Here is a 27,802-nt window from a genome sequence, read left to right on the forward strand (position 1 = left end):
TTCTGGCCAGGATGGGGTTAATTTTTGCAGCAACAGGGAGGGGGCATGGCCAGGACCTGGAGGTTATTCTCTGCCATCTCCTATCATTTCCCAGGGATGGGAAAGAGTCACTTTGGAGTCTTGTAGTGTGGCAGCAGGGTGGGGTATTGCCAGGGGTGAGCAGCCTCATGTCAAACATTTGCCTCATGTACACTCTGTCATTGGGATTGGTGCTGTAATTTCATTTTCTTACTTTATTGCTGTTTCCAGTAAATGGTTTTTATCCCAACCTATAACCTTCACCCTTTGTGCCTCCAATTCACCTCCAGTCCACCACAGGGGAAGGGGAGGGGAATGTGGGAGTGAGTGAGCAGTGGTTTGGAGTGTTTTCGATGGAAACGCTCAATTGAGGAAGCCATGACTCACATCTTATTAAGAAATGTGGGAATTAGTTACCTGAAGGAGAGGCATGTGCCTTCCCTTACAATGAATGGCTGTGTGATATGCCGAAGGCTTTTTAAAATTATCTGATACAACTTCAGGGAAGTAGTGTCACTGGGTAACACCTCACAGGCCACTCTGAGCTGTGACACCAGACAGGAGGTTTACAACAGGTCCCAGTTTTTCCTTGCCCTAATTATTTTTTTCATTTTCTAAGAGCACCTGATGTGTTTTATGGTCATGACTCAGGGGTACCTTGTGACAAGGACGCACAGAAATCCTTAAATTTTCTCTCATAACTTATCATGGTGCAGCACTATTCAAGATATGGGTTAATAGTTCAGGCTCATGCCTGGCAGAAAAGAGCTTGAAGGCTAGCTGAAACATAAATAGTGCTAGCTAAAAAACAAAGAGCTGTTTGCCATATATGAATGGAATGAACACTTGTGAGCCATTCTCTTGCGATCCATGGTACCTATTTGATACTTCCCTTAGTAGGCAGGAAGAGGACTGTCTGCCAAAATGCAGGGAAAACATCATCACTTTCTTCCCCAGATTTCTTCAACTCTTGTAGTAATTAAAATTTTCTCTTGCATCCTGAATGAGTGCTGAGTTTGCTAACACCAAACTCACATTTCATTATACCTGTGATAATTTGTCTATTGGTAATTTGAAGGTTGATTAGTTTTTTGTTACCTGTAATTACAGACAGGCACTCTAAATGTTGCTTTACTGCCAATCTGCTGGTATAGTCAAGAGTAATTTTGACATTTCTCTTGTAATTGAAAGAAACAACTGATGGACAAGCAATCTAGGAAATGGCTGGATTTAATACTTGTTCTCTCATTGTAGATGATACCAACAAAGAAAGGCCCATGCTCTGCTTGCAATGGCAGGGCTTGTTATGTCAGCTAATTACCATTTGTTGTTAATCAATTACATCCAACCAGCACATACAGTCTCCATTGACCTGTAAGAGGGGTGATGGTTATTTGGCATAGCACACTGCTCCCTTTAATCCCTGGGCTCTTGGCAGAAGACACAGTCTGGTTTCTGGTCCTCTCCTGATTCAATCTGAATGGTGATGGAGTGGAAGCTGTAGTGCTCAAAGAGGGCTTGGGTAACATCTCTCAAAATCTTCTGGCTGTCTGTTGAGTCTGCTACAGATAGCAAGCAGAAAGTAATCAAAACACATATATTTTGATAGTACTTTAAAGTATTGTATACTTCTAATATAGACATTGATATCTAATATAGATATTGTGTATTTCTAGGATAGAAACTTTTTACATGAAGTTTGTTTGAAAAGTGTTTCTTGTCCTTTTTATCCTCTTTTCAGGAACCCCCATGTCAGCAAACCTTTGTTCATTCAAATGTGGTTGGAATATGCAACTTTGGCAAGAGTTAAGCTAAGTTAAATAATCACCACAGAAATTCAATTTGGCAGGAGACTGGAGGAAAGCAGAAATACTTAATAAAGATTAGTTCATCCAGTCAGGGAGCAGCAGCATTGCCAAGTGATTTGGGTGTCTGATAGACCCTCTGTTTTTGGAAAGTGGGGACTCCTTGGAGGATTTCACCTCTAGCCCTGACCATGGCCAAACACAGCTGGCTGTTTTTTCTTAATACATAAAAAGCTGACAAACAGATAAGAAAATTGACCTGCGTAGTGGACAGTTTGTCAACCAGGATAAGAACTACAATTTAAAATAATATTCTAAAAGATGAACTGCAGCTACCTCTAAACTTCATTTATTTTTAAAGATTGTTTTACTTCTGGAGACACATCAGGAATGCATCTTGGCCCTGTAAGAAATTCTCGTATAGATCAACAGTTTTCAAGTTTGACAAAATTGTGATAAAAATCCGGTTTGAATCTACTTCTTTTAATTTATTTCAAATACCTTGTCATTTACTTTGTTATCCTACAACCTCTGCAGTTTTCAAGTTTTGGGCTAAGTAGAGGTCCCTTTTGTTTAGACAAGATTTCTGGGAGAGGATCTCAGAGCTTTATTTGTTATTGTTGTTGATTTTATTTTTCCAACAAAATTATGACGACTTTTTTTAACAAGTAATAGATATACAGTCATCTTAATCTAAATCAAAAAGACTGACCTTTACTAGACAGCAGCTGAATAGTTACTCCCTGCTTACAGAAATTTACTGACCTGTGGCAATGTGAGCAGAGAGAGCAGTTTGATTCATTGTCAGAGACCAAAGATGAAGGTCGTGAACAGACTCCACTTTTTCAACTGTTAAAATTCTTGCTTTTACAGCATCATAAGCAAATCCTTTTGATGTTCCTGAAAAGGAAAAATTGATGGAAAAACAATATTTTTAAGGGATACGAATTGTGATCAATGGAAGAAAATGAATCATGAACCTTTATTCACTTAGATAATTTTTATAAAAGTATTCAATGCTTTGGAAAGCCCATCTATTTCAGAGTTCACTGTGCTATATAATCAAAACCCTTGTTTTGAACTTCTCCATGGAAGGGTGAGACTCATGCATGTTTTAGGGGACAGACTGAATGTCCAGTTTACAAAGGGTAGTGAGCTGTTTAGCCAGATCTGTCGTAGTTTTGCACCATCTGTTGTGAGTGCATCTCTGTGCCTACGTGAACAGCATGAACTCATCATCCTCCACTTGGATCAGTAAAGTGAAACAGCAGCTCCAGCATCCAATTTCTTTTCAGAAAATTCTGGGCAGAATATTCTGCTTAGGAGATAGGACACTCCCCAGAGTGTTCCCCAGGAGGACAGTGGGCTTGGTGCAGAGGGGAACAGAGCATTGGTGACTTTGGCATGTCAGCACTGCTTACAGAAGCAGGGAGTCACTGCTTTATGAAGAGACTCCTGAGTGTCAGGGGTTGCACCTCCTTCCTGGTAGCTTGATTTTTTTTTTTCCCCTAGTAACCAAGAGATCTGCTATTTTGGCAGCCAAAATACAGTCAGTTGCCATATTCTTGCCTAAGTACACTTCTACATGGAAGTATCTCTGTCTTACAATCACTGAAAGCAAACCAACACCTGAATTAAACTACTATAACAGTATTTTATAACAGATATTTATTTTTTTAACAGATATTTTATTTCTTGAAACAGCAGTAGGTGCAAGTGAAAGAGAGAAGAAATAGCCATGCAGGCAGTCACACTGAATACCCATTCAAAACTTGCACTTTTAGAGCTACTTTTCCCTTTAATCCTCATGTCTTCACAGCTGAGAAAGAGGTTGCATTATATTATTCAACGTGAGTAAGGCAAAAACATGCATCTGTGACTGCTCAAGTCACTTGGCCTTGCAAATCAAATATTCAGGCCCATAGCTGACAGGATTAAATATTGCTAAGCCTGGCTCTCCTTGCTGCTGCTGTGCTGAGAATTGTCTATTCCCATGCCCTGGAATACAACTGGAAAGCTTTAACAGCTTGCTTTTCTGGACTTATGTAACTAAAAATCTTTTAAACTTCGGTCTCTTGCACTCAGCCTATTTCACAGACACAGTTCAAAGCACAGCCAAAGCACTTTTCTTGGCAAAGACTTATATTTTACACGGGTAAAGGAAATACACAACTAACAAGGTAAGTAGGCATCTCATATGCCAAAGAGGTGATAGAAAGAAATGCTACACATATGGCAAACAAAATCAATTCAGAGCTCATTAGCAAAATACCAGTACAAAGGTTTTTACAAAAACTGGCGTAAGTGTAAACTTAATGTAATGGAAGAAAGCAATTTTTATTAAAATTAGAATTAGGTTTAAAGTGTGATCAGAATCATGAGACTATCATAAATATGTTGTTATACTTTTTTCCAACATATATAAGCATCATGGAGAAAGGAACAGAAAAAAACAAAATGCAAGTGTATTGATTTTAGAACCAGATCCTACCTTCCATTAGCATAGTTAAAATATCCCTTAAAATCGTGATGGTAGTGGCCAAAACAAAGATGGAAAACACAAATGTGCAGATTGGGTCAGCTATTTTGTACTGTGGCTAGAAAAACATGAACAGACCACGTTGTTAATTTCATTATTGTTGGTTATTGTCATTTTTAATTAGTTAGCATGAAAGAATAATAAATTCCATTCATCTAGTTCAGAATGTGTGCTCGCCTCCTTTGCCTGTTAGGGAGCCTCAGTAAAGGGAACGAAGGTGCTACAGATGAAGACAGGGAGACACCAGAGTATCCAGTAGAAACAGCAAACAGCAAGGGTTACACTCTCAACAGTTATTTCAGTTCCCAAGAATAATTCTCTTTAATACAATTACAGTGAGTATGATTAAGACAGAGGAAATATTTACATAGTACCTAGTGTCACAACGCTGTGAAAATAGCACTTACCCTTGATTACAAGGCAGGCATATGAACTAATAAAACCAACCTTAAAGAAGATGATAAGTGCACTAATTAGCACACTAATACTCTGGAATAGATCTCCAATGGTATGCACAAAGGCTGCCTGCAGGCTGGCATTGCTCAGAGCTGGCTTCTCCAGAGGGGCTGACATGGCTTGTGCCCCATGGCTGTGCCCGTGGCCAGTCTGGTGCAGAATCAGGCTTAGTCTGCAAGAGATGTAAAACTGCAAATATCAGAGGATGTACTGCATCTCTGAAAGCACTGAGGTCATACACATCACCGCCCCTGTGACTTCTGAATGCTGAACAGTAAAATCTGACACATTAAGTAGAAATGCAGAGGTGGCTGATCAGACAATTCCTAGGTTTTTGGTGATTTGCATAATCAAGAAAGCCTGTGAATGGGATAATTAATGAGGCCTCATTTTCTATAGAGTTCTTGAATATTCTGACATTTAATAAAAAGTGAGATGAAGAATAATCTTTTCCTGGGGTTTGTAGATTCATTTGCCTTCCCAGTGTGGCAGCTAACAGAAAGGAGGAGAGCAACTGCAACTTCCAATGAGAAGCAGAACCTCTCTTTTTGACCCCTTTCCATATCCTCATAGAGCTCATAAATACTTAATATTTTTGATGCCATTATCTCTCTATAGTTTTTTTTAAATTGAATTAATCAGCAGGTTCAAGGTTCAAATGTCATATGAGAGAACAAAATAACTTACAGGATGTTACTGATCACAGCACAAGCAGAGGTAATGAGCATCACTGTAGCATCAATATCGTAATCTGGGTGCAGCAGCCTCATGCAAGCCAAATATGTCAACACACCAGTCACCATCCAAACTATTATCATAGACATCAAAGCTCCCAGAATTTCTAGGAATGAAAAAAAAAATCTTCTTTTAACAGTCAGAATAGGAATGCAAAGCATTTTAAGAGGTTGATGATAATGGTTCCAGGTGTATGAGCTTTATAGCCAGGAGAGCTGCTTTTTGTGTCCTGGCAGTCTTAAAGCTCACAAAGAATGTGCCAACCTCCTTTCTGATCATAGTAATTCCAGTGGCAGCCTTGTGCATGTGGTGGCCTAACCCTGTTCTACCTGCTCCAGCTTTTGTCCCCTTTCCAGTGCTGAGTTCATGCAACATTCTAAGAAATTGGAGATATGTAAAAGATCATTTGGGGACTTCTGGGAGGAAGAAAAGCAGTTTGCCTGGCCCTGACTGTGGTGTGAAAGTCATAAAGACCAGCCCACCTCTCTCAGAAAGATTATTTTCATCACATGAGCAGAGGTTTGAAGGAAGGAGAGAGGCACAGCCTCCCCTGTTTCTGCACACCTCTCACCACTGCATATTTCAGAAAGACAGTAGCAGCTCCCAGCGAGGTCCTGTCAGCAAAACTTATCCTAGAACTCATTCTGCCAATGCCACAAAGTCATTTTGGTGCCACCAGCTGTGATGAGAACAAAAGAAGTTATTTTTTCCCTGAGGTAGCAAAATTTAATTTTGTCTCTATTGGCTTTGAGTTGGGCTCAAATAAATCCAGTCCCCAAGGCCAGCTTTTATTGCACTGTTATAGGAGAGGTCCAAGGAAGTGCATATGAACGTGCAGCATGCTTTTAATAGGATATGAGACTAGTAATTGCCATGTGACTTGAATGGGTAAATGAGCACAACTGAGACAATACCAAAGAAAATGCAAGCTCATATTAAAGTGAAAGGCAGTAGACAGCCATAAAGCATTTGCACAGACCTCCACTTACAATCCATTAAAACAGCTTATGATTTTTTTTATAATTTTATGGGGATTCCCTCTTTTGCAGGCTGCAAAAGCTTATCAAATAACTGTTTTGCCTAAAACTGGAAAATAATAAATCAAAGTGCACCAACAGGGGAATCTAGTTTTGCTTAAAAGTAAATAGAAGCAAACATATATCCTACAATTTTTTTCCTCAAGTTGCAGGTTGAACCTCTGTAACCTTGGCCCAGCTGAAGGTGTTGATGGCAGTGCATGAAAGTAGCCAAGAGCTCTTGCGAGCACCTGTATCCACCTCTGTGGATTTATGTATATCTTCAATAACAGGACATGTTAGTGGTCATCTTTACATATTAATTTTTAATGGAGTATCTTGGCAAAAGTTTAGTTAAGCTGGCAGATCAGTTCAGCAGCATTAAGACTTCACTTGAGATGTTCTCAGTTACTTTTTTTTGTAACTTCTAGCACTAACAGAGCACAGCAAAAAATAGTGTAGAATTGCGTGGGAATCTGAGTACAGCTGAGAAAATTAAGGTGCAAGAGAAGTTTTGTATCTGAAAATAGTTTGGCTCACACTACCAATCATTCAATATTGTGTTTCTGTGTTTATGGAAGTAGCTGCACTTCTTTGGCATGGAGGGCAGGAGGCATTCAGATGGCTAAAGCTGAGCACTGCCATAAAGAGTCTTTTCATTACAGTATCTATGTCTGAGAGAAGCAGTGAAGAAACATCCTCCAGTATCAAGGAGGGCTGCACCTGCAACACCTTGGTAGTCAGCAAAGAGTGACATTGCCACCTGACTGCCCTCAGCTTTTCTATTAAGCTTGAGGTACACTAACACCTCCATGTGTGGCTTGACATAAGGTGTGTAATTGACTTCCAGAGTGGCAACTGGATTTCAAATGGCACAAATAATTTACATATAAGCAACAAAACTGAACCCTGAGACATCCAACATGAGACTTACTTTCAGACAGAGACAACTAAATTGCCTTCCTGTAGGCATTACCTAAGTGTCTAAGCCTCCTCTGTGGACAGTGGACATCAAATTAATGATGACTGACACAGTTCCCTTCTTCACTGGCTGACTGGGATCACTTACTGGTTTCTTAGCTGTGAGTGTCTGGTCATATTTGACAGGCCCTGATTTTGTGCTTGGCACCTTGTGCAGGTTCCTACAGGTCTTGTGCAAGGGCTGCCATTCCCATGCACAAGCCTCTGACATCCTAGGGTTGTACCGCTGAACTTCCATGTTTAGGAGGCTAAATGGAGTCAAGATTTCTGTTGAATATATCAGAGACTTGGACCCTGTGCTTAAAGGTGCTCATGTGCATGTAGGCATTGATATTTAGGTGTCTAAATCTTGAACAGACTCATAATCCCAGAAAATTATTCTCACTGTTAGTATTTTGCTAGTGTCTTGTCTTTTGTGGAAACACTTGTGTTTGATTGTCAGGCTTTTGATATTAGGTATCATCTGTAAAACGGTTGTTTTAGGTTGAGGACAGAGTATTTTAAAAACCTATTTGCATCTGATAAAAACCAACAGTGATAAAGAGATATGAAAGAAGCTAGAAAAGGGTAAATGTTAAAGGATCTACTTTTCTACAAATGTAACATTGTGGACTTCTAAAAATAATTTAATAATTTGCTTTAGAAATGGAGCAAACCCTAATTTTTATGGTTATTGTTGCTTTTATAGAAACTTGTTTCATAACAAGTTGAGAGCTCAGTCCTCCACACACTCAAGTCTGAGAGAAGTTGCTGTTATTTCAACCAAAGCTAGCACCAGCCCAAAACTATTGTAAATAACAAACTGAAAGACATGCTTGTAGATGAGGTGACTCTTTACTTCTTTGAAATTCACTGTTTTATTGTGTTTCATGTCCTGAGAGCTGTGGGAGCATTAGTGCACTGTCTCTAAATGCCTGCAGACCTGTGCTGGACATCAGCTTGTTCTCCAGCCCCTGCTGTGATAACTTCCTTTTCCCATTCCACATGCTCATGATGTGACATGTTTGCTACCTGCTCGGTGCCACCCAAAAGTGAACTGTTTGGTAGGAGGTTTGGAGGAGAGCCACAGTGAGAAGAGGCTGATCAGGAAGCTTGCCAGGTCCACCAGGATGTGCGCGGCGTCGCTGACCACCGCCAGGCTCCCGGCGATCCGCCCACCTGTGAAACACCCGCCCGGGTCACGGCTCTGCTCGGAAGGTTGAGCCAACCAGACCAAACTCAAGACCTGTTTTGCTGAGAATCAAAGGGAACACTCAATTTTCAGTCATCATATACAAGACCCAAACCTCTTCAAAGATATTTCATTTTGTACCTCATTCACGCAGCGAAAGGGATGAATTAATAAAAATACATAAAGCAAATTTTTTAGTTAGACACCTAAGAACAATAAGAGTTGTGATACATTAGTTCTGTACTTATATTACTGTTGTACCATTTGTCTATTTTAATATCAGATTTTTTTTTTTTTGTGAAAGCCATATTTTTGTGAAATTCCATGTTAGGAATCACATTTCCAGTATCCTCCCACTATCTTTTCACAGAACACAGATATTTTTATGTATGTACAACAGTTCAGAGACCTAGCTTATGGGATTAATTTCCTATTTGTTACAGGAAAATATGCATGTTCTTCCTGCTGCCTGACTGTTTATTTGTCACAGGCAACACTAAAACAGGAATACATAGAAAGATCCCAGTAGAAGGACTGTGATAAGCAATCAACTATTTTAGTGAGAGCACAGAGAAAAATGTTCTGTTCTCATGACCAATCTATCATTTTGAATCTGTAATGCATTACTTAACTTTCCTTCTAGAGCTCAAAAAATGTGGCTGAATATTATTTTACTCTGTGGGAGTTTGGATTTATGTGGATTCTTAAGGAAAAACCCACCAAATTAAAATAATTTTGGGTTATTTTAATTCACATTTCTTATACTCTGTAAGCCAAATATCATTATTTTGCCAAATTCTTCTAGCCCTATCTTAGGACTAAAGGCAAATCCAAATAAACTAAAAGTTTGCATTAAACTGTCCCAGCTCCTGGTGGCTGCCGAAGACAAGGATCCCAGGCAGGACACTGTCCTTCCAACACATTACAGCAAGTAAATCTTTTCATCAAAGCAAAAATGTAGAAAAGTAGAAATATGAAATAACAGAGCCAAAACACCTAGTTTCTGCATTTGACAAAGCATTTCCATTCTTTAGTAATTTAATTAATTTCAGCTCACTCGTTTCTCCTGACCACAACCTGTGTGATAATTAATGAATCCTGAAAAACATAATAAAATGCCTCATTCATATCTTTGGCAGCATACCACTGCCAAAAGGACATGTAGATATATCTCTTTTTTCCTTATTGTTGGAGCATTTTCATGCCAGCAGGATGGACTGTCTGTTTAATTTCCTTCTGTATGCATATTTTAGATTAGAATACCTATCACCATAAGTTTTCTCAATGCAGAATTTTGTTCAAAGATACTTCCAAAAAGGGAGAAAGCGTAGCTGCAGAATCTGGGGGCACCTCATTCCTTGTGGTAAAATGAAAAATTCATCAGAATAAGTATTTCCCAGCACATGCTCAAGTGTAAATGCACAGATACTTTTTGGTCATGGCACATCTCAGTGTTTTCAGGGTAACTGTAATCTCAAGAGGGAGGTGGTTCTCCTTAGCAGGGGGAAGAAGGTTTGTCTGGCAGTGGCCAGATGTTAATAACCCAGGCATCAGGTATTTTTCAGCAAACAAATATGTAGGTCACAAGCTGTGGGCAAAACCATATTGCATTTTATATACTCTATTTCCATGTTCTGTGGGTCAGCATCTCAAAAGCTTGCTGCTAGCATGCTGTCCTTGAAAAATGTTTGCAAATTATTATTTTATGTATTGCTGGCATAAATAATGGCTTGGGTGAGTTTCAGAGATCTCAGTCTGCTTAACTTAGCAACTTGTCTCACTGATCAAGTTTTTATGTCTCTCTCTGACATGAGACCACATGCAGTGTTTGTCTTTCTATCTACTGCCCAAGTGGAAGTGCTTGGAAATCCATTTGGTCTTAACCACCAAAAATCATTGGAAATCACTTTCGAATCTGGGCTCCACACTGGAGCCCAGACTGTATTGGTACCTCCAGGTCTATGGAGATTGTGATGGATCTGTCTCAGAAGAACAGAAGGTAATTGTCTTTCAAGGAGAGTTGGTGGTGTATCAGGCTCAACCAGCAGTGCCCTGTTTGGGAAAGCAATAATGGCCAGCACAGATAGTTTGGGAAAAAATATCATGGAGAGATCTAGGCATTCAAAGAAGCACAACTTTTCAACCTCTCTGAGAGGGATGCAGCTTTGTTTCTTCTGTTTAGCAGAATAATGCCCATGGAAGCTGTTTGCCCTCAGAGGGCAAGGAGGGGAGGGGAAGATACTCTTTTTGTTCGTGAATAAAATAAGTGTCATAGTTATAGGCTTTTACAGCTTTTTATCAATACTCCCAACAAGTGGCCTTTAAGACTTACCAATCCCTATAATGGATGTCTATAGATTTATAGACCACAAGCAGTAGAAATTTTCAGTCACTCAATGGTCAATCATCAGGCACAGCAGTCTTGCCTAATGAGTAAAAATATTAAATGTATGGTTCATAATTACAAAAATCTCCACAGAGAGCTGTCTGTAACCGCAGTTAATAACTGGTTTGTCAAAGTTTAATGGTCTGAAGCAAAACGGTCTTCAAGCCTGTTACTTAAACTGTCACCGCAAAATAGCTGCATGATTCATTAAGCAAAATGAAACATTTAGTTAACATATCATCTGTCCTTCCAATTACCCTCTAGCACAGCCACATTCACCAAACTTAAGCCTACTGATTATATGGTTTTGTTAATAATGCATTACTTCAGGCACTGGAAATTACTGCATGGGGATTAGCAGCATGCACTGGTTTTCATGGGGGAAATGCACATGACCTACAAACAACAGCGCTTCATGCAGAGGGAGCGCATGGGAGGGAAGAGTTAGAGAAGGCCCTGCTGGGTTTGGCAGCCAGAGGAGAAGGCAGAAATGCAGCAAGTCTTTCAGTGCCTCTACTTCTCACTCGCAGGGAAGACAAAGCCTTTCTGTTTAATTTCCTTGGGGCTCCAGAGATGTCTGAGCTGGGAAAATATGGGTTTCAGAAGCCTTCCTGGCTGATTTTTGTTACATCAGCTGGAACACACATGGCAAAAGTCTGTGGGATTCCCCATGCCTTCCCTTACCTCAGCTCACTGCAGAGAAGGGCAAATTAAAGAGCCAGGAACTATCAGGTAGATATAGATATCACAGAATCCACGGGAAGAGCAGGGCAGTGAGACAAAATGAAAGCAAATATTCTATAAGAAACCCAAATACTTCTATTGGATGTTGTAAGGTGGCTCCAGAAGTGAAAGCTAATTAGGGATGGGAGTAATCTTCCATTGATCTAGAGACACAGCAGCAGGCCAGTTTAAAAGATAAACATGCCCTGATATAAATACATTGACTTAGCTGTAGAAAAACTGATGGTGAATCTGGCCCTGGATTTCCCTGGATTTTGAAAAGACTCTTGCCTTTATTTTCAGATCCTACTGCTAGCAGCCTCTATCAGTGCTGAGGTCTCATTGGCCTGGATAAATATGCAAAATCTTTTAATCTTTTAAAAAGAATGTAACTCAATTTATTAGAAAACCTTTGTGATGCTAAAACATGCATCAGTCAAGCTTAAAGACCTGGAAGAACAGTTCAGACCATTTATTGATCTTTGTATTCCTACCAGATGCAATCCTTGAATGAATATATGAAAATATTTTTATAATTTCACCTAAACCCTCTCCTCCCCCCAGTTCTTTAATGACTGGGGACAAAGTAGAGTTATTTAATGCTGGATGGGTTCACCCATGTCAGCATGGTCCCTGCAGTCAGAGTGCACTCAAGGCAAGAATGTGGCTGTGCTGGGCACCAGACTGGGCTCTTTTTGAACAATACTTCCCTGTTATCTCAGCAATCATGAAGAAGGTGCAAATTACTGATGCTACACAGAGCTTCCTCCTGGCTTGATGCTGCTCCCTCTTCCTGTTCTCACAGGCCTGTGAGTAGCTGTGACAGTGATATGCTGGATTAGCTCCTGTAACTTCTGCTTCCTGCTGCTGCCTCTCTTCATTTGGATTCTTCTGAAGGCAGCTCATCCTTTGGGATAGAAAGAAATACAAGGTTAAAAAAGAAAAGCCCCGGCTATTCAGGTGTCTGGCCCTACAGCCCCAGAAACAATGTAATTAATGCTTTCAAAGGGTAAAAGCAGCATTGGGAACAGCAGAGCAGGTCATAGAAGAGGCTTGCTGGCACAAGCAAGGCTCTGTGGGAGGGAGCTGCACATGAAACGAGTGTTCTGGCTGTGTTTCCCAGCTCTTTGGGCTCTCCTACATCATTTAGCAGTTTATGAAGCACAGGGTGGCCTTCCTAGGCTGTGTATCTCATGCACACCACATGACTTTAAAAAAATTGTACCTCATGCAAATAGCTACCAGGTTCAGCATAATATGGAGAAAATTCTACTAAAAAAATCAGGATTTTATTCTGAACAGCTTTGTCAGGAAGACTAGGCAAAAAAACACTCCAAACTTCTTTTTCTTAAATATAATCGGCTAAAGATATTTGTCCCCTTTCTTTATTTTATCTTAACAGAACTATTTAATCTTAAATTTCTGAATATGTACAAAATCTACCAATATTCCAGCATAGAAATAGAGAAATTCCAGCTCAGCATAGAGCCTGAGCATAGAAAATATTAGCAAAAAAATCTCAAAGGTATTCAAAAATCAAAGAAATCAATTCTCCATAGTACATATAACCCATAGTACATGTAGAAGCCTTCATGCCACTGAGGTCATGGTAAGGTGAGAAGTCCAGCAGAAGTGGCTCTTTGAGCATTTCTCCATTACAAAGTGATTTTTCAGCCAAGTCTGCTCTGCCATAAAACCTCAGTATTGTGCCTCTCCATGTTCCTGCACAGAAAACACAGGGTGGGGGTAGAGTGGTCTGGGGCCAAGCTCATTGCATGGAAGCTCTGGAGGCTCCTGGATGCCCACAATGTTTGGTGCACTCAATAGAACAACCAAGACATTCCCCCTGGGAGGCCCCAAGGTGGTTTGCTGAGCAAGGATATTCCCTTCTCCTTATCTCTCAACAGAAAAGAGCCTAGATTGCACAAACACTCTCTAAACCCTCTCCTAGGGGTACTTAAAACCATTCTGTCTCTCCCAATACAACATTTGTTGCCAGAGCTACTCCTAGTGTGATGAGTCCCCAGGAGATGAATTCTGCCATGATGCACACACACTGTCCCTATAACCACGTGTTGCAGCTGTTTGAGGTCTGTGTGTGCAGGGGCTACCCAGGAACACAGCAAACTCCACTGCTTTTTTCCCAAGCCTGAAATTAGCCCGGGGCAGTATGTGAGACTGGGCTTAGTTGCCCCAGTAATAACAGTGGCTTTTCCCCATTTTGACTTCAGACTTTCCTCTGGGACTAGGTTTCTTCAGCTGAAGAAAACCTTTATTCCAGGAAGTAACATGAATCCTGGTGACTTTCTGTAGTGTTTCTGCCTAGTTTATAGAAGTGTCAAGATGCCTAAAATCTCACTGGAAAGAAATCAGCTGGTGGCTGCCAACCTGCAGTAGTCAATGTCCAGAAAAAAACCTGTACGGAAATCACAAGCTTTTTCCAGCTGCCTTTTTGGGTGGCCTGAGGGGGCTGCAGCTGCTCAGCAGGTTTGAAGTTCTGCCGGATGCCCCACACTGGTGGGCAAGAGGCAAAGGCACCTGCAGAGCTGATGTCTTGGCTTTTTATATTCATCAACATCCCAGAGGTACTGATGAAAGAAGAGATGACCCACCTTGGCAGTCAAGCCCTGCAAGTGTAGATTATCAATGTGGATTTGGTTCTGTAAATATTGAGATGTTCCAAGGGTGTGATGTTCCCCTGAGTCAGCCTGTTTCCCAGCCAGGTTAGCATGTGGTCTCTGTTTGCTCAGTCAAGGTGACTGATTCCCCCTGTATGTGAGGAGCTTGTGTGAACAAGCAACTGGTCAGATGTCATGTCTGATGCTTGGAGACAGTGAGTTTGCTTAGTCCTTTTGTCAGCATTTTCCTTTATTTTCCTCACAACAACAAATAAATAGGAGTTGGCCTGTCTAGGGAATGGGCTGCCCATCTGGCAGCTGGGTCCCCACCAGCCAGTCCTTCTCTAGACCTTTAGTTTTACATTTATCGGGTTCCTTATGTGTACTGTGTCAGTTTTGTACAATATTTTACTGATGAATTAGACACCACAAATTAATTCCTTCCAGATGGCTGAATAAAATGCTGTAGTTTTCTCACTCTCCCCTGGAGATCAGGGCAGGCAAGATTTTCTTTCTCACGATCTCTCTCAGGAGTTATCTTCCAATGCTTTTCTATCGTTTGCATGTAAATTTAATTTTCCCTTACCTCGATTTTCATCAGCTGGCATTGAACATTAAAATCATCTTAATGACATGAGTCACGATCAGCTCAACAGCCTCTTAGGCAGGAATGCCAAAATTACCACTGCATATTCTGAGCCACCAAGTCCTTTCCTTGTTGTTAACAAAATAGGTCGCTCTATGATCTCACTCTCTTTTGGTTTTTGTCTTTCAGTCTCTCTGTCAACTAACAAAGCCTCAGGACATCACTGAGGGGCAGGAAAGCTCTGTCCGCAGACCTTGCTGGACAGATGCAAAAGCAAACAGAGAGAGTATAAAACCACAAATGCCACATTCTTCTGTCTAAAGGGTACCTAAATAAAAGTGCCCCGGTTGCCAGAGGTGGCAAGCATTCACTGCTCCCTTTGAACTTGCAGAACAGCATCTGGCCTGATGAGTTGGGAAAACTCCTGCCAGCTCCTCTATGTAACCATTATCTTTCTCTTTCAAAAGCTGCCTGCCACTAATTAAAAGAATCTAAGAATCTAAGAGGCAGTTTTCTAAAAGTGTGAATCAAAAGCTTAAGGTGCAAAGATCAGTTCTGTTAGACCAGAAACTCCTTCATAGTATTTTAGAGCAAGATGTAGTCTTTGAGCTTCAGGTCTCTGTGCCAGCATATTGCAGAGTTACTGATTAAAAAATAATCTTTTCTCCATTTCAAATTCTCTTTCCTTTGTAAAAAAGATAGTCAGGGGAATGTCACTGAAAGGCTCCTACTGAGTCATGCCTGGAGGGAGGAAGCAGAAAATATTAATACATATTGCAGATTTCACACAAATCATTAGCTTTTTATTACAACTTCCTTTCTGTTTATTTTCACTTGATCTGCCGGGTGCCTTGATCTGCAGGCTTGTGGGAATAATTGCTATCCTCCTAGACCATTATGAGTTCCCCCGTCACAAGAGGAAAATGTGGAATCACTGTGCTTTCCACAGGAGATCATCTCCTTCATGAGGGAAAATAGTAATTTTCTGGTGCCTGAAAGGATAATGAAACTACCTTCAGAGAAAAATTTATCAAAGCCATTGTCCCTCCCTTGTGCTGGCACCATTCTGATTTCAATTGATGTACCAATCTTGAATATTTTCAAGGTATTTAAGACCCTGTTAATAACCTGGCTGCCCAGTTTCTCCTTTTCCTTACTGTGGGCACAAAATAAAGGCAAATATTTATATGTTTGCATACATTTAGATGTCCAGTAGATTGGAATTCATGCCTCAGTTACCCAATTTGGCCTCATTTTGAGGGCCTGGCCCTGTATGCGTAAATGTATTGTCAAGAGTTTTCCTTCTACATAACACTATAACAATTACTGCCTGGAGACAGACCAGAAGTGAATGTAGCCAAGTATCCAAATTCTGTCATGAGCATGAAGGAATACATAAGGTCAAAGTACCAAAGAGGAACATTCCCAGAGAGTTACTGCTCCCCAGTTCTGAACCAGAGCTCCTGTCCAACATCTCTTCACAGATCCCTATTCTACAAACCCAGCTGACTTAAAAGTATCAAGTTCCACAATTTAATTAAGATGTGTGTAAAAATAATGTGTCTTTTGTCACTTTGGAGCTGTCTGCCTGCTATTTTAATTAGTTCTAATACTGTTAGAAATGACTGACTATTCCCTGTTTACCTGCTTCACATCACTCATGATTTTATGTATCATTGTTATACCTCTGAACCCTCAATTTTCTTAGCTAATGCCCTAGCTATTTAATTTCTGTTTCATATAACTTACTACCTTGGTTCTAATTTTCTTTCTGGGCAAAACTGAACTGGGCATAAGGGAGATGGCATATGGCCAGTACTGGGAAGACACAATCCATTCTGCGGGGTCCTAGTGTCATCTGCAGGGGGGCAAAGGCAACAGGTATGAGTTTGCTGAGTCTGATAAGTTACTGTGTGCTACTGGGCCAGCTGGCAAGCCAGTGCAAAGGAGACAATCACAGGCCTCTCAGCTAAAACAGTCCAGAGATCACAAGAAGCACCCACCATCCTCCTGAGCACTGATTCTGTAAAGGATAAGGAGTGGTGGAAAGACTATATTTAATGAGGACTCTTTGAGCTTGTAAGAGTTTTCGTATCACCTGCAGGAAAGGAGAAAAAGAACAAAATATTACTTATGTACTTGCTAAAAAAATCACTTGTCACCTGAAGAAATCATCTCCCAGGTTTCCTTCAAACTTTTTGCTTGCTGGTTTGAGCCTGGCAGACAGGAACCAGTTGGGAGTCTAAGGCCCATAGACAAGAATATCTACAGATAAATGTTCTGTGTTAAAAACTTTCGCATGAAGACAAATCCCAACATTTCCACACAACATTCCTGCTATCAGCATTGCCCACTGCTGGGTTTTTCCCTGCCTTGTCTCTTGTCTCAGAGATAAAATAAAAACCAAAACTTTGAGACTTAAAGCCTTGAGTTTCACTTGTGTGATGGTATTCAAAGTCTCAATATAAAGAACATAATAAGAAATCCAACCTGGATCAACCCAAAATCTAGCTTATATCATAGCTGGCACAATCAGATGCAAATCCACTGATTTATGAAGTGGGATATTGAGTATTTCTGGTCAATTTACAGTGATCTGTCGCCAGAAAGAATTAAAAATACTCTTGCCTGTCTTCATTCATGGAAAGCTGAGGAATTTGGTCAAGCCATTACCTAGATTGTGATAAAGGGTTATCTAGATCACTATATAGGTGATAACAAATAGAAAAAAAAATAGAATATAAATGATTAATAGTTAGAAAAACTTATTCTCTTTTAATACCAGCATTGACTGTGAAAAGACCAAACAAAACTATCTCAGAGACCTAGTTCACACCTAATTTAAAAACAGATGATGTATGATTTACGGACAACATATTTTGTATGAAGTGGGAGGTTCTGAGTGCTCAGCTTCAGAGCCTGTAACCATTATGGTTCATCACCTTCCTCAGGTCTGATGGGAAGTGGTGTCCTGTCCTGAGACCCATCCTCTGCAATGCCTCCCTCTGTTACCTGGAGGAGGAGGCATAGGGCACCCCGATCACATTGGCAGATGATGCCAACCTGGAGGTGCAGCTGATGGGTTGGAGGGCAAGGCTGCCTTAAGGAGTCTGGAGAAAGAGGTCTACAGGAGCCACCTAATTTCAGAAGAACAAATACGAAGTCCTGCACAGGGAACAGACAGATTTGTGAGACTGTATCTACAATATTGTGTCCAGCTTTGGGGTCCTTAGCTCAGGAAGGATCAGTAAATCAGTGCAGGTTCAGCAGAGGGTGACCAGGATGATTAAAGGCTGGAGTACTTCTGGGGGGACTGGACTTTTTGTGAGCACCTAGATGCAACCTGCCAATATTCTTGAGGAGGCTATTGAGAAGATGGAGCTTTATTGCTTTACATGAGGAAGGATGAGGTCATTGGTCATAAATTGAAACAAGTTCCAGTTGAATATAAGGGGGAAAAAAATATTATGAAATTAATTCCCTATTGAAGCAGATTGCCCAGAAAGGTTGTGGAGTGTCTATCCACAGAGATTTTTTTCAAGACTAGACTGGAGACAGCCCTGAGCAACATTATTCAATCTCTTAGTTGGCCCAGAGACATTCTTAAAGTCCCTCCCAATGTGAATTGTACTATAAACCTACAACTGATCTGACTTTCAAAGGGCTCAGTTGAAGCCCACTCCCTTTTAAGCATTTCAAGTTTGACATTGGAAGCCTTAATACATCCAAACTATCTAGTGACAACAGACAGGTCTTGCATGTGCAAAACACTCTCCTCCACCACCCCGAGGGCAGGGAAAGGGGTCAGCTTTCAGGCCTCCTACTCACATGGTCAAGATAAAACTGTATTGATAAAACTATATAATGATGGCATTTATTAAAAAGAAAGAGGCTGGGGGATGTCAAGGAAATAGGCAATCTGTGTGCAAAATAAATTCTGTTGAAAGCATTAGAGCTGCTCATTAAGGCTACACATGGGGGACAGAAAAGTGTGGTAATTTATACCAAAGGCTAAGATTAGCCTCTTGCTGCTGTTGGCTTAAGGCAGCTGCTCTGTGAGCCCAGGCCCAGGGGGCTGCATCCCCTCACGGGCTGGTACCTGGGCCGCTGGGCTGGCACCCCAAGCTGCTGGGTGCAGTGGGAAGCAGGGCAAGGGCTTTCCCTCTGTTACCAGCTCTTTCCAACAGGAGGAAGACTTTAGCTCTCAGGCCCCGTTTCTGGTTATTTCTGGAAAAGAGTAATTAAATTGTGCAGTTAATCAAATTTCACCTGGCAGAAAAAGCAAAATGGAGAAGCAGCACAAAAGCCACATAGCTGGGTGACAAGTCCTCTTCATTTTGGAGAGCTGTGCTACCACCTCTGTCATTCGGCCACCTCAGGACCACCACTGTGGAGCCCTCTGGGACCAGCCCTCCAGCACAGGGGCTATTGCATGTAGCTGCAGCATCAGTCCAACAATTGCAATTGCTGCAGCAATTCACCCCAACTAATTTCAATCCTAAATTAATAAATAATTATCAGAAAAAAATTTACTCTAGAAGGTGTGTCAGGTCTCAGATGGGAGGATCAGCTGCCAGGGATTCTTGCCCCCAGTGTGTATCCTATTCTTCTGCTTAGCAGGGATATTCCCCATTACCAGTGATCCAGGGGAAAAAAATGCTTCCTCACAAAAAATGCTTCCTCACAAGGCAGCCCAACAACTGCCCCTATCTCAAGGGACCATATAATGGGTTTGCCCAGTGTTGTCCTTTGTGTCCAGAGGTTGCAAGGGGCCAAAGGACCTCAAGCACTGAAGCTGTGTTCACAAAATCGCAAACTTTCAAAAAAACACTGAGTGTCTTCAATAACTAAAGTGAACTGCAGAATCATATGGGATCTTTCTGAAATATAAATATTACCACAGAAGTCATATAGTGCCATCTATATTTATGGAGCCATGTAATAATATTTGAATAATAACCCAGACTTTCAAATGACTAAAATATGATGGCACTGACCCCAGTATAAGAACATGAAGAGACAGATTTCCATTTGAAATGACAGTGTTTACGCCAAGTTTCTGTCCCATGTTTTAAGAGAGCCAAGCAATAAATAACCTGAAAACCAATGAGATAATGGAAATGTCAAGAGGTGCTAAGCTGCAACTGAACAGCTATTTTCTTTTAAAAATACTTGCTAGTCTGAGTCAAGAGGAAGAATGAAAAAAGGTTAAACTGCAAAACTATTTTGTGATAGACATTTATACTCATCTTTTTAACCCCATCTATAGTATCTCATGTTTTCAGAGGATCTTTCCTCACTCAAGCAAACATTTGCTCACTGGACCTCTAGCATAAAAGAGGTACATTAACTCTAATCCAAACAGACTATCCACAAGAATAAAGCATTGCCTTTTTTTCAAATCAAACAGATAATTTAGACATTCAAGCATGAAGGAGCCTTGAGCCAGACATGGTGTCAATAGCACAATTATAATTCAGCCTAAAATTGCAGCATAATTCATGAGGTTTTGCATCCTACAATAAATCTACTAAGCTTATAAAATACATAGCAAGAGACACTTGCTTCAATAGTTGATTGGTTCAATCCATCACAGACACAGACACATCAGACTGCTGTCTAGTAAATGCTTCAAATATCTAATAAGAAAGTTTGGGAAGGAAAAAATTGAACAAAACATTTTGAAAGTAGTAGAATGTATGCACAGTGAAACTCCCCAGACTTTGACTCCTGCAGCTGGTTGGCAGATTGGTGATCTCACATTGCTCTGACACAGAAATGTTAGTGAAGGAAACAAAGAGTTGTGTTACCTGTCTAGGGCCAACGAATACTTCTTGATGTCCCTCTCGCCCACAAGACAAGTTCTTTCAAGACCCTTTTCAGTAGCCATGAAGAAAGTCAATGGGATTTTGCTTGGTTTTTCCCTTTAAACTCTCTTTTCACTATCTGAAGCAATATGGGCATAAATGTCCTCTTGACTTATGCAGAAGTCTCTTCCAAATATTTTAAAATGAAAATTTTTTTATAATCTTCTCAATAAACCTGAGAGAAACTGCAAGGGAAAGCTTCTTTCCTAGTGCTGGTGGCGTCACTACCATGCCAACCAGTAACTTGCTGAGCATGTCAGATTGGAGACTTCGGGCCTCCCTCCCTGTTTTTGTTGTTTTCCTCCCATGTTTGATGGTGGATGTGCTCTTTGGTCACGCGGGGGGTGTGTGCTCTCCCAGGGTCCAGCCCAGCAGAGCACACACGATGTGCACAAAGGAGCTCGCGTGGATGCACTGAGAGAGAACCGAGGTCATTAAAACAGCCTGCTCTGCCTGGAAACAGCCAAACCCTGTTTGCCTTTCTGCATGCTTGGCTTGGGAGGAAAGTCAACCTCCCTCACTCCAGCTTCGCACAAGCCTTTTAATCTGAGCAATCATTTTAAGGATGGGTTTCTTCCCCTGGCATCTTCTCTCCTAAAGGTTTAAAACAGAAGAGGCTGCTTATTATTGCCTTTTGCAGCACAGGTTATTGAAATCTTCATTTCAGCAGGAAGGACTGCAGGTTGTTATTTCTGCTTTATTCAGTTTGTTAGTTCTATCAACAGCTGCAGTCCCTGGAGGGGAGGAGAAGCCCTCCAGCCTCACCTCTCTCACAGCCTGACCTCAGACATTTGCTTCAGCACTAATGGGAAATCTTCCACTGGTGCTGGTTGTGTTTTACCATATTATTGGCAGAAGCAGACTGTGAGTGAGAACCCTACCTGTGCACTGCTTTCGTGGGAGAGTTAGAATAAGGCAGTGGGAGGCTGCACTTAGATACTGCAGTCTTTTTTTACCACAGGTACTCTAATATGAATATGAGAAACTGGGATTGGCCCTTCCTTCCATCAGCTCTCAGAGCGCATATTCTGTCTGAAATTCATGGGGACGGGTGGCACATTTGTACATATAAATGCAAACAATTGGGCTTATGCCATCAGAGATCCACATGTTGCCTCCCATATGTGAGCTCTGCAAACATTTCCCTGGAATCTGTGAACCAATGAGCTGACTGTTTCTCAGGCATTTTTCTGAACAGCTACAGCAGAAATGCATTTTTTTTTCCACAGTGTGCTGTCATCTTTGCTGCTCTAATTGCCTTTTCTTGAGAGCATTTCCCCAGGTTCTTATACCCACTTATCCACCCTTATTAGGTGGACGAGATTGATTTTATGACTAATTCCTGGAACTTCCCATCTTCTTTGGAACTATAAAATGTTGTTCTTTAATGTTTTTTATAGTTGATGCCACTTACTGGACCTGAAAATGTGGTTGTCCAGCAAGGCTGGTTTGAGAAGAGACTCAGGATGTGTAGTATTGACCCAGGGCATTTGCAAAAATCTTACAAAACAGAAGTACCACATTTCTTGTCACCCCAGTAACACCACTAAGGAGCAACTTTATTCTGCTGCCAAGAAGGAGTAAGGGAGGAAAATGAAGGTGGCCTTTCCAGCTGTGCACCCTAGAACCTGACACAGGCTCATAATTCATGCCCAGTGAGAGATTCTCCTGGCTCCCCATCCCATAAATGTCACCATTATTGCAGTGTCTCTGTAAGCATCTCAACTAATCTTTCCTTCAGAAATTACCAAATAGCAACATCCTGTTGCAGACTCAGGATATCAAAAAAACAAACCTGACCTGAAACCTGATTTACAGTGGATCTCAGCTCTTCTAGGGTGCTAAGCCAAAGTATCAGGTCTAAGCACCACTCATTAGGGAAAATTTAAAATCCACCTCAGAAGATTACAGGTAAAGCCAGTTTCTGTTTCAAATCACTGTAGGCATGTAACTTTTGTTAGTAAGATAGATGAGTTTCCATCATTTTGCAAGAGGATCTTGAGCCTCAGGTGCATACCAGCAAAATGAAGCCATAGATCATTCATAGCATTTAATCTAGACTTCTGTTTTGTGTTTATTATTGTCAGTGCTGATGGTTGTGCTTCTCAGGAGACAGGCTGTGTGGCAGGATATAAAGAAATCTCTTCTGAGCTATCCACAAAGACTTGGGTTTCCTCTTTATCAGACTCTGAAACTCATTAAGAGAGAGACAGCAGCTGTCTGCGGAATTTCTGTTTCAGAAAAATTATTCAGACCATCTCAATAAATTCAACTCAGGCTTTCAATAATAATGCCGTTTGTTTCTGAGTCTACATTAAAAATGCCACAAATCCAATCATACCAGTTTTAACGACCCTAGTCAAGGACATTTCTCAAGATTTGCATCCAATACAGACACGTGAGGCATCACACTGCAATTCAAAGTGCCTTGTCATTATTATTAAAAATCTCCATTAGTAAAAAAGCATATTCTTGATCCCATTTCAACTTTAATCAGCTACACTTTAAATATGAAAAAAATCCAATCCCTCTCATCCTGCCATTACGGGAGCAGATCCTGACAGCTTAAATGTACAGAGGAAAAATCAGTGCATCTATTAATTGAAAATGCCACTGAAGTAGATCATTTTTATGAGCCATGAGACATCTTGAAGATCATCTGCAAAGTGTTTCTCAACCTTTTTCTGGCATCAGCTTCAGTAGCTCTGTACTGCATCACCAGCAACCTAGGGATCCAGGCATTTGTGATTTCTGGGGCTTGGCTATTACAGTTTTCACATTTGTAGTGAGAATATGCTTTTTTCACCCAGTGAAGCCCCAGTGCCTCCCAGCCATCTGTCAATTTGGGTTCCAAGGCTGGAAGAAAGACAGATTTAAAGAAAATCCACTTTCCTCTTCTTGTGAACCCATCAATGCAATAACCCATTATAAGTGAGTGTAAAAAGGAAAATAACTACACCAATTTAGATCCAATTTAAAAATCATTAAAAGGATGTTAATGTACAATATTTTAAAATACTAAATTTTTAAACATCAATATTTTTATCTTGGGTTTGCTGCCAATTTTTCAAAAGAATGGAGACTTTTGAGAGTAACTGACTGAGAGGTAAAAGTAATCTGCAATGTTTTAGATGGATATTTTAGATTGCACAAAGTCATTGAGGAGAAAAAGACTTTTAAGGCCCTTGCCAAAGAAAATCAAACTTGCATTGGGAATGGAGATCTAGAAGGAACATGGTACTACTCTGGAGTGTACACCTATACTTCCAACAGTAAAAGTATATGCTCCTACAAATCAAGTAGAAATCCTTCTGCAGAGCCTGGAGCTTCAGTCAGGACATCTACTCCTCACATGAGCAGAGTTTCCAGGGTCCAGAGTTTCTCCTGGTGAAGCCAATGGTATGAGACAGCTCCTCCCAAGACAGGAGTCTCTGGAGGAGCTCAGGGCCTTGCTATGGATGGTGAGAGAGCCCAGGGTGCCCAGGCTGGCCAGGAAGCTCTGGTAACAGATGAGGAGATAGGGATGAATCTAGACCCAGCAGGGGAATCCTGGACACCACAAACATGACCCTTGCACAGCTACAAACTTCCTTTGACCCATTCAAGGCCTCTGGAAGGTTTTTCCCTCCAAGCTGTGATATGAATATGGGTCTAATCTGTGTGGTGGGATGGGGGAAGGAAGGGAAGCAACCTTTAGCAATTTTTTGTCCTTTTTATCCCACTTATTCAAACTTTCATCTTGATCTCACTTTCTCAGGGCCAGTATTTCAGAAGTGCTCTGAATTAGCTTCTCAGTGTCTCAGGTCTCACAGTTGAACTTCCATTGTACGAAAAACCCAGCTGTCATTAAGTTCCTTGGAGAGACCAGGCTTTCAGAAGTAAGTAGTGCCAAGAAAAGTTATTTCAATACAAAGCTACTTTGCTTTTCTGAGAGTATGGCAAGGTACTTTGGTGTCTGAGTGTCCCAAAAGTGCTGTCCAGGAGTAGCACAGCCTAACTTTAGATTAAGTTTTTCATTCTAGACTGTAGCTGAAAAGAATAAGACAGTGCAGTTGAAAAACTAATGCTAATGTTATCTCAAATGTTACTGTCAAAGACTGTGTCAGGTTTTGTTATAAAAATTTATTATCTTTCTCTGAACACTTAGTGGTTTTCTGTCTCTTTTCCATTGCAATTGCAAAGGGCTTCTGCTTGGTTTTGTTTTTATGATGTCTGAAGCTGGTTGGGGAATTAAGCCTGTAATTGCATTGCTAACAAGTATTTCTTAGATACATTTATTTTTCCTTGGGGAAAGAGACTGTTAGGAAGAGAGTACACATATTTCGGCAGCAAAAGAGACAGCTATGACATTTGGCTCCTAAGTTACTACCTGGATATCATTTTAATTGTTTTCTTCTACTAATAAAATATAGTAACTTTACTGCATTAGTTCCTTTATTACACTTCCAACATACATTTCATTGTCATGCTCTTCCTAAGTACATTTGGGTCATGAAGATACATTACAATATATATTGAGAGCCAGTTTGTTAAAAACACAAGGAGTTCTGCATTATTTCTCACCGGTGCAAAACTAATTGGTTTTTCTCAGCTACTGCATATATATTTATTTTCCATTTTATCATCTCTATAATTGCAGTTTGAATTAGGAAAAGGACAGAGCAACCTGGTAAAAGCAGTTGCAGGGACAATTTGTGTTTTGCTTCCCAGCAATTGGGATTTCTCAAGCCTGTCAAATTGCAGTGGGTGTTGAAACAGTGCTCACATCCTTCTTGCCTGGGCCATACTGGCCATTGCTCAAGCACTTTTTCTTTCTTCCATGACTTCCAAAATTTTCTTAGCAATAATGTGTATTACTGGGAGGAAGGAAACCAGGGTTCACAATTTAAATGTTCAAGAACATTGAAACTTTGAAAAAATGAGATGTTTTTTGTCTACCCCCTTTCTAGTTTCTGAGTATGTACAATGCACTCAGACCAGGGCCAGGGCAGCTGAGCTACAGTGTCAGGGCTCCCCAGCCACACCTGAGCCATGCACAGGGATGGCACACCTGAATTCCCGGCGGGAGGTAGCCCTCTTTGCTCTGTCTCCTGGAAATTGCTACCAGGTAAGATTTTCTTTGCAGCCACATATTTTCTCTCTCTCTTCTGCTAAAGAAAAACTGAAAAATCCAGTATAAATTTTGGGCTGGGACTTCAAAGACTGCCACTCTTGCACTATGGCATGCAGCAATGTTTGCATGAGGTCAGGGATCCACATGGGACACACTAGCTGTCTTTCAAGGCAGAAAACACATGGGGATTCTGCATCTGGCATCTCAGAGGGGCGGCACATATGTGAGCCCCAGGTAGTGCCCACCTGGGCTCCCAGACAACTTGAAGGGACATCAACCTTGCAGCCTGAAGCTAAACCTGTGGAAATAGTTGAGACACTTCTAGTTTAGGGAAGCAAAGCACACTAGGTAAGCTATAATTTTAATGGCATTTTCCACACATACCTTTGAGCTGCCTACCATAAGTCTGTTTCCTGCCTGGATTCTCTGGATACCTTTTATGTGGTGCATATGAAGCATCTGGAAATTAAATGAAGAGTTAAATAATGGCTCTCTTGTGTATGGAGTACAGTAAAAATTACGCAGAGAGTTTTTATAACTTTTTTTATATAATAAATTTAAAGAGACTGAATGCTGGTTTTATGATATGAGATTTCCAGATTGCTCCCAAGTCAGCAACAAGCTATACATAATCTTTTATTATAGCATTGTCATGATGACTGTAATCAAGTCCCTGAGCTACCTAATGATACCAAGGGTAACATCAAGCTGGTGAATATGGATAAGTTTGCATTTAATATGATGTTTAAAGACTCTGGCTCCTGCTTTTTTCTAATATTAAAACTCTGTTGATAAATTTGGATCTAGTTTTCTTTTTAAAAGTATTTGGGTTTTGTAGATATCTGCAGGATACCAATGTATGAGTTGATTTGGTAAAATACAAATTTGTGTTCCTACTAGAACAAACTTCTTCACCAGCCTCTCTCTACTGTCTCCCACTGTCTGGGTTTTTCAAACACCAATAAAAATTTTATCTAAACAAAATCTGTTACGAAGGCATCTAAGTAAGAGCGTGCTGATTATTACAAAGGTTGGTAGCACTCACCTGCTAGGCTTTTTGACTTTTTCTGGCATATCAATACTAGAACATTGCAACATCAGCTGGACCCCAATTCCTGCAGAGCATCTGGGCTAACCTCATACCATGGGCTGAATCAGAGGATTTGCTTTGATGCCCTGTTTGTATATGTTAAACATTTTGAGGTGCCATCTGTAAGAACAGGCCTTCTGTTAGAGTTTTCACACATCAATAAATTAAGTAATTGCTTCAGGTCATCTTGTGTTAGTGCTATACAGACAGCAGTGTGTTATAGCCATGAGATTAGCATTTGGAAAATGGAAATCTTCTCCTCCTGCTAGCACCCAAATCAGAGCAACACTTCCCCCTTTGCAGCCCCATGGCTGGGCTGCCCATTCCTGTACAGCTTACACAGCCTTCTCTTTAAGCCTCCAATGATGGATATTCCTCATGCAGTCTATTTCTGTGTTTAATTATTTTTGCTATTAGAAACCTTTTTCAAACACCTAACTTCAACCTCACTGTAATTTAAGCCATTATTTCATAATGGAGAATTCTTTCCCTCTCTTCAACTACCTTTTATATGTTAGAAGCCACAGTCCTGCCTCTCCTTTTCTTTTAGGAAGCTGCTCCAGCTCCTTCGGGCTGTTGTTTTGGACCATTCTCCCCCAGACATTCACCAGAGGTGGATCACTTCTGAGCATCAACAGCTGGGCACGAGTTCCAGCTGGGGCCATGCCAGTGCTGAAAGAAGAAAGATTTCCACCACA

General features: G+C 40.8%; 1 protein-coding gene across 1 annotated transcript; it reads right to left on the minus strand.

Annotated features, from left to right (window-relative positions):
- Nucleotides 1-1,237: 1,237 nt before the first annotated feature.
- On the minus strand, nt 1,238-20,924 carry SLC30A8 (solute carrier family 30 member 8). Its single transcript, XM_077785496.1, has 8 exons — nt 20,845-20,924; nt 12,532-12,737; nt 8,562-8,708; nt 5,506-5,659; nt 4,810-4,990; nt 4,315-4,420; nt 2,589-2,723; nt 1,238-1,580 (listed from the first exon to the last, which is right to left on the minus strand). The coding sequence occupies exons 1-8, from the start codon at nt 20,922-20,924 to the stop codon at nt 1,435-1,437; spliced, it is 1,155 nt and encodes a 384-aa protein (XP_077641622.1). The 3' UTR covers nt 1,238-1,434.
- Between the last annotated feature and the right edge of the window lie 6,878 nt (nt 20,925-27,802).

Source organism: Lonchura striata, chromosome 1 (assembly GCF_046129695.1).
Source record: "Lonchura striata isolate bLonStr1 chromosome 1, bLonStr1.mat, whole genome shotgun sequence".
Taxonomy (NCBI): Eukaryota; Metazoa; Chordata; class Aves; order Passeriformes; family Estrildidae; genus Lonchura; species Lonchura striata.

Coding starts and splice junctions, on each gene's coding strand:
- SLC30A8 (XM_077785496.1), bottom strand. CDS start 20,924: ATGGCTACTGAAAAGGGTCTTGAAAGAACTTGTCTTGTGGGCGAGAGG. Junction 8,709..12,531: donor TGAGATAACAGGGAAGTATT/GTTCAAAAAGAG, acceptor GGTGTTTCACAG/GTGGGCGGATCGCCGGGAGC. Junction 1,581..2,588: donor CTCTGCTCACATTGCCACAG/GTCAGTAAATTT, acceptor TGCTATCTGTAG/CAGACTCAACAGACAGCCAG.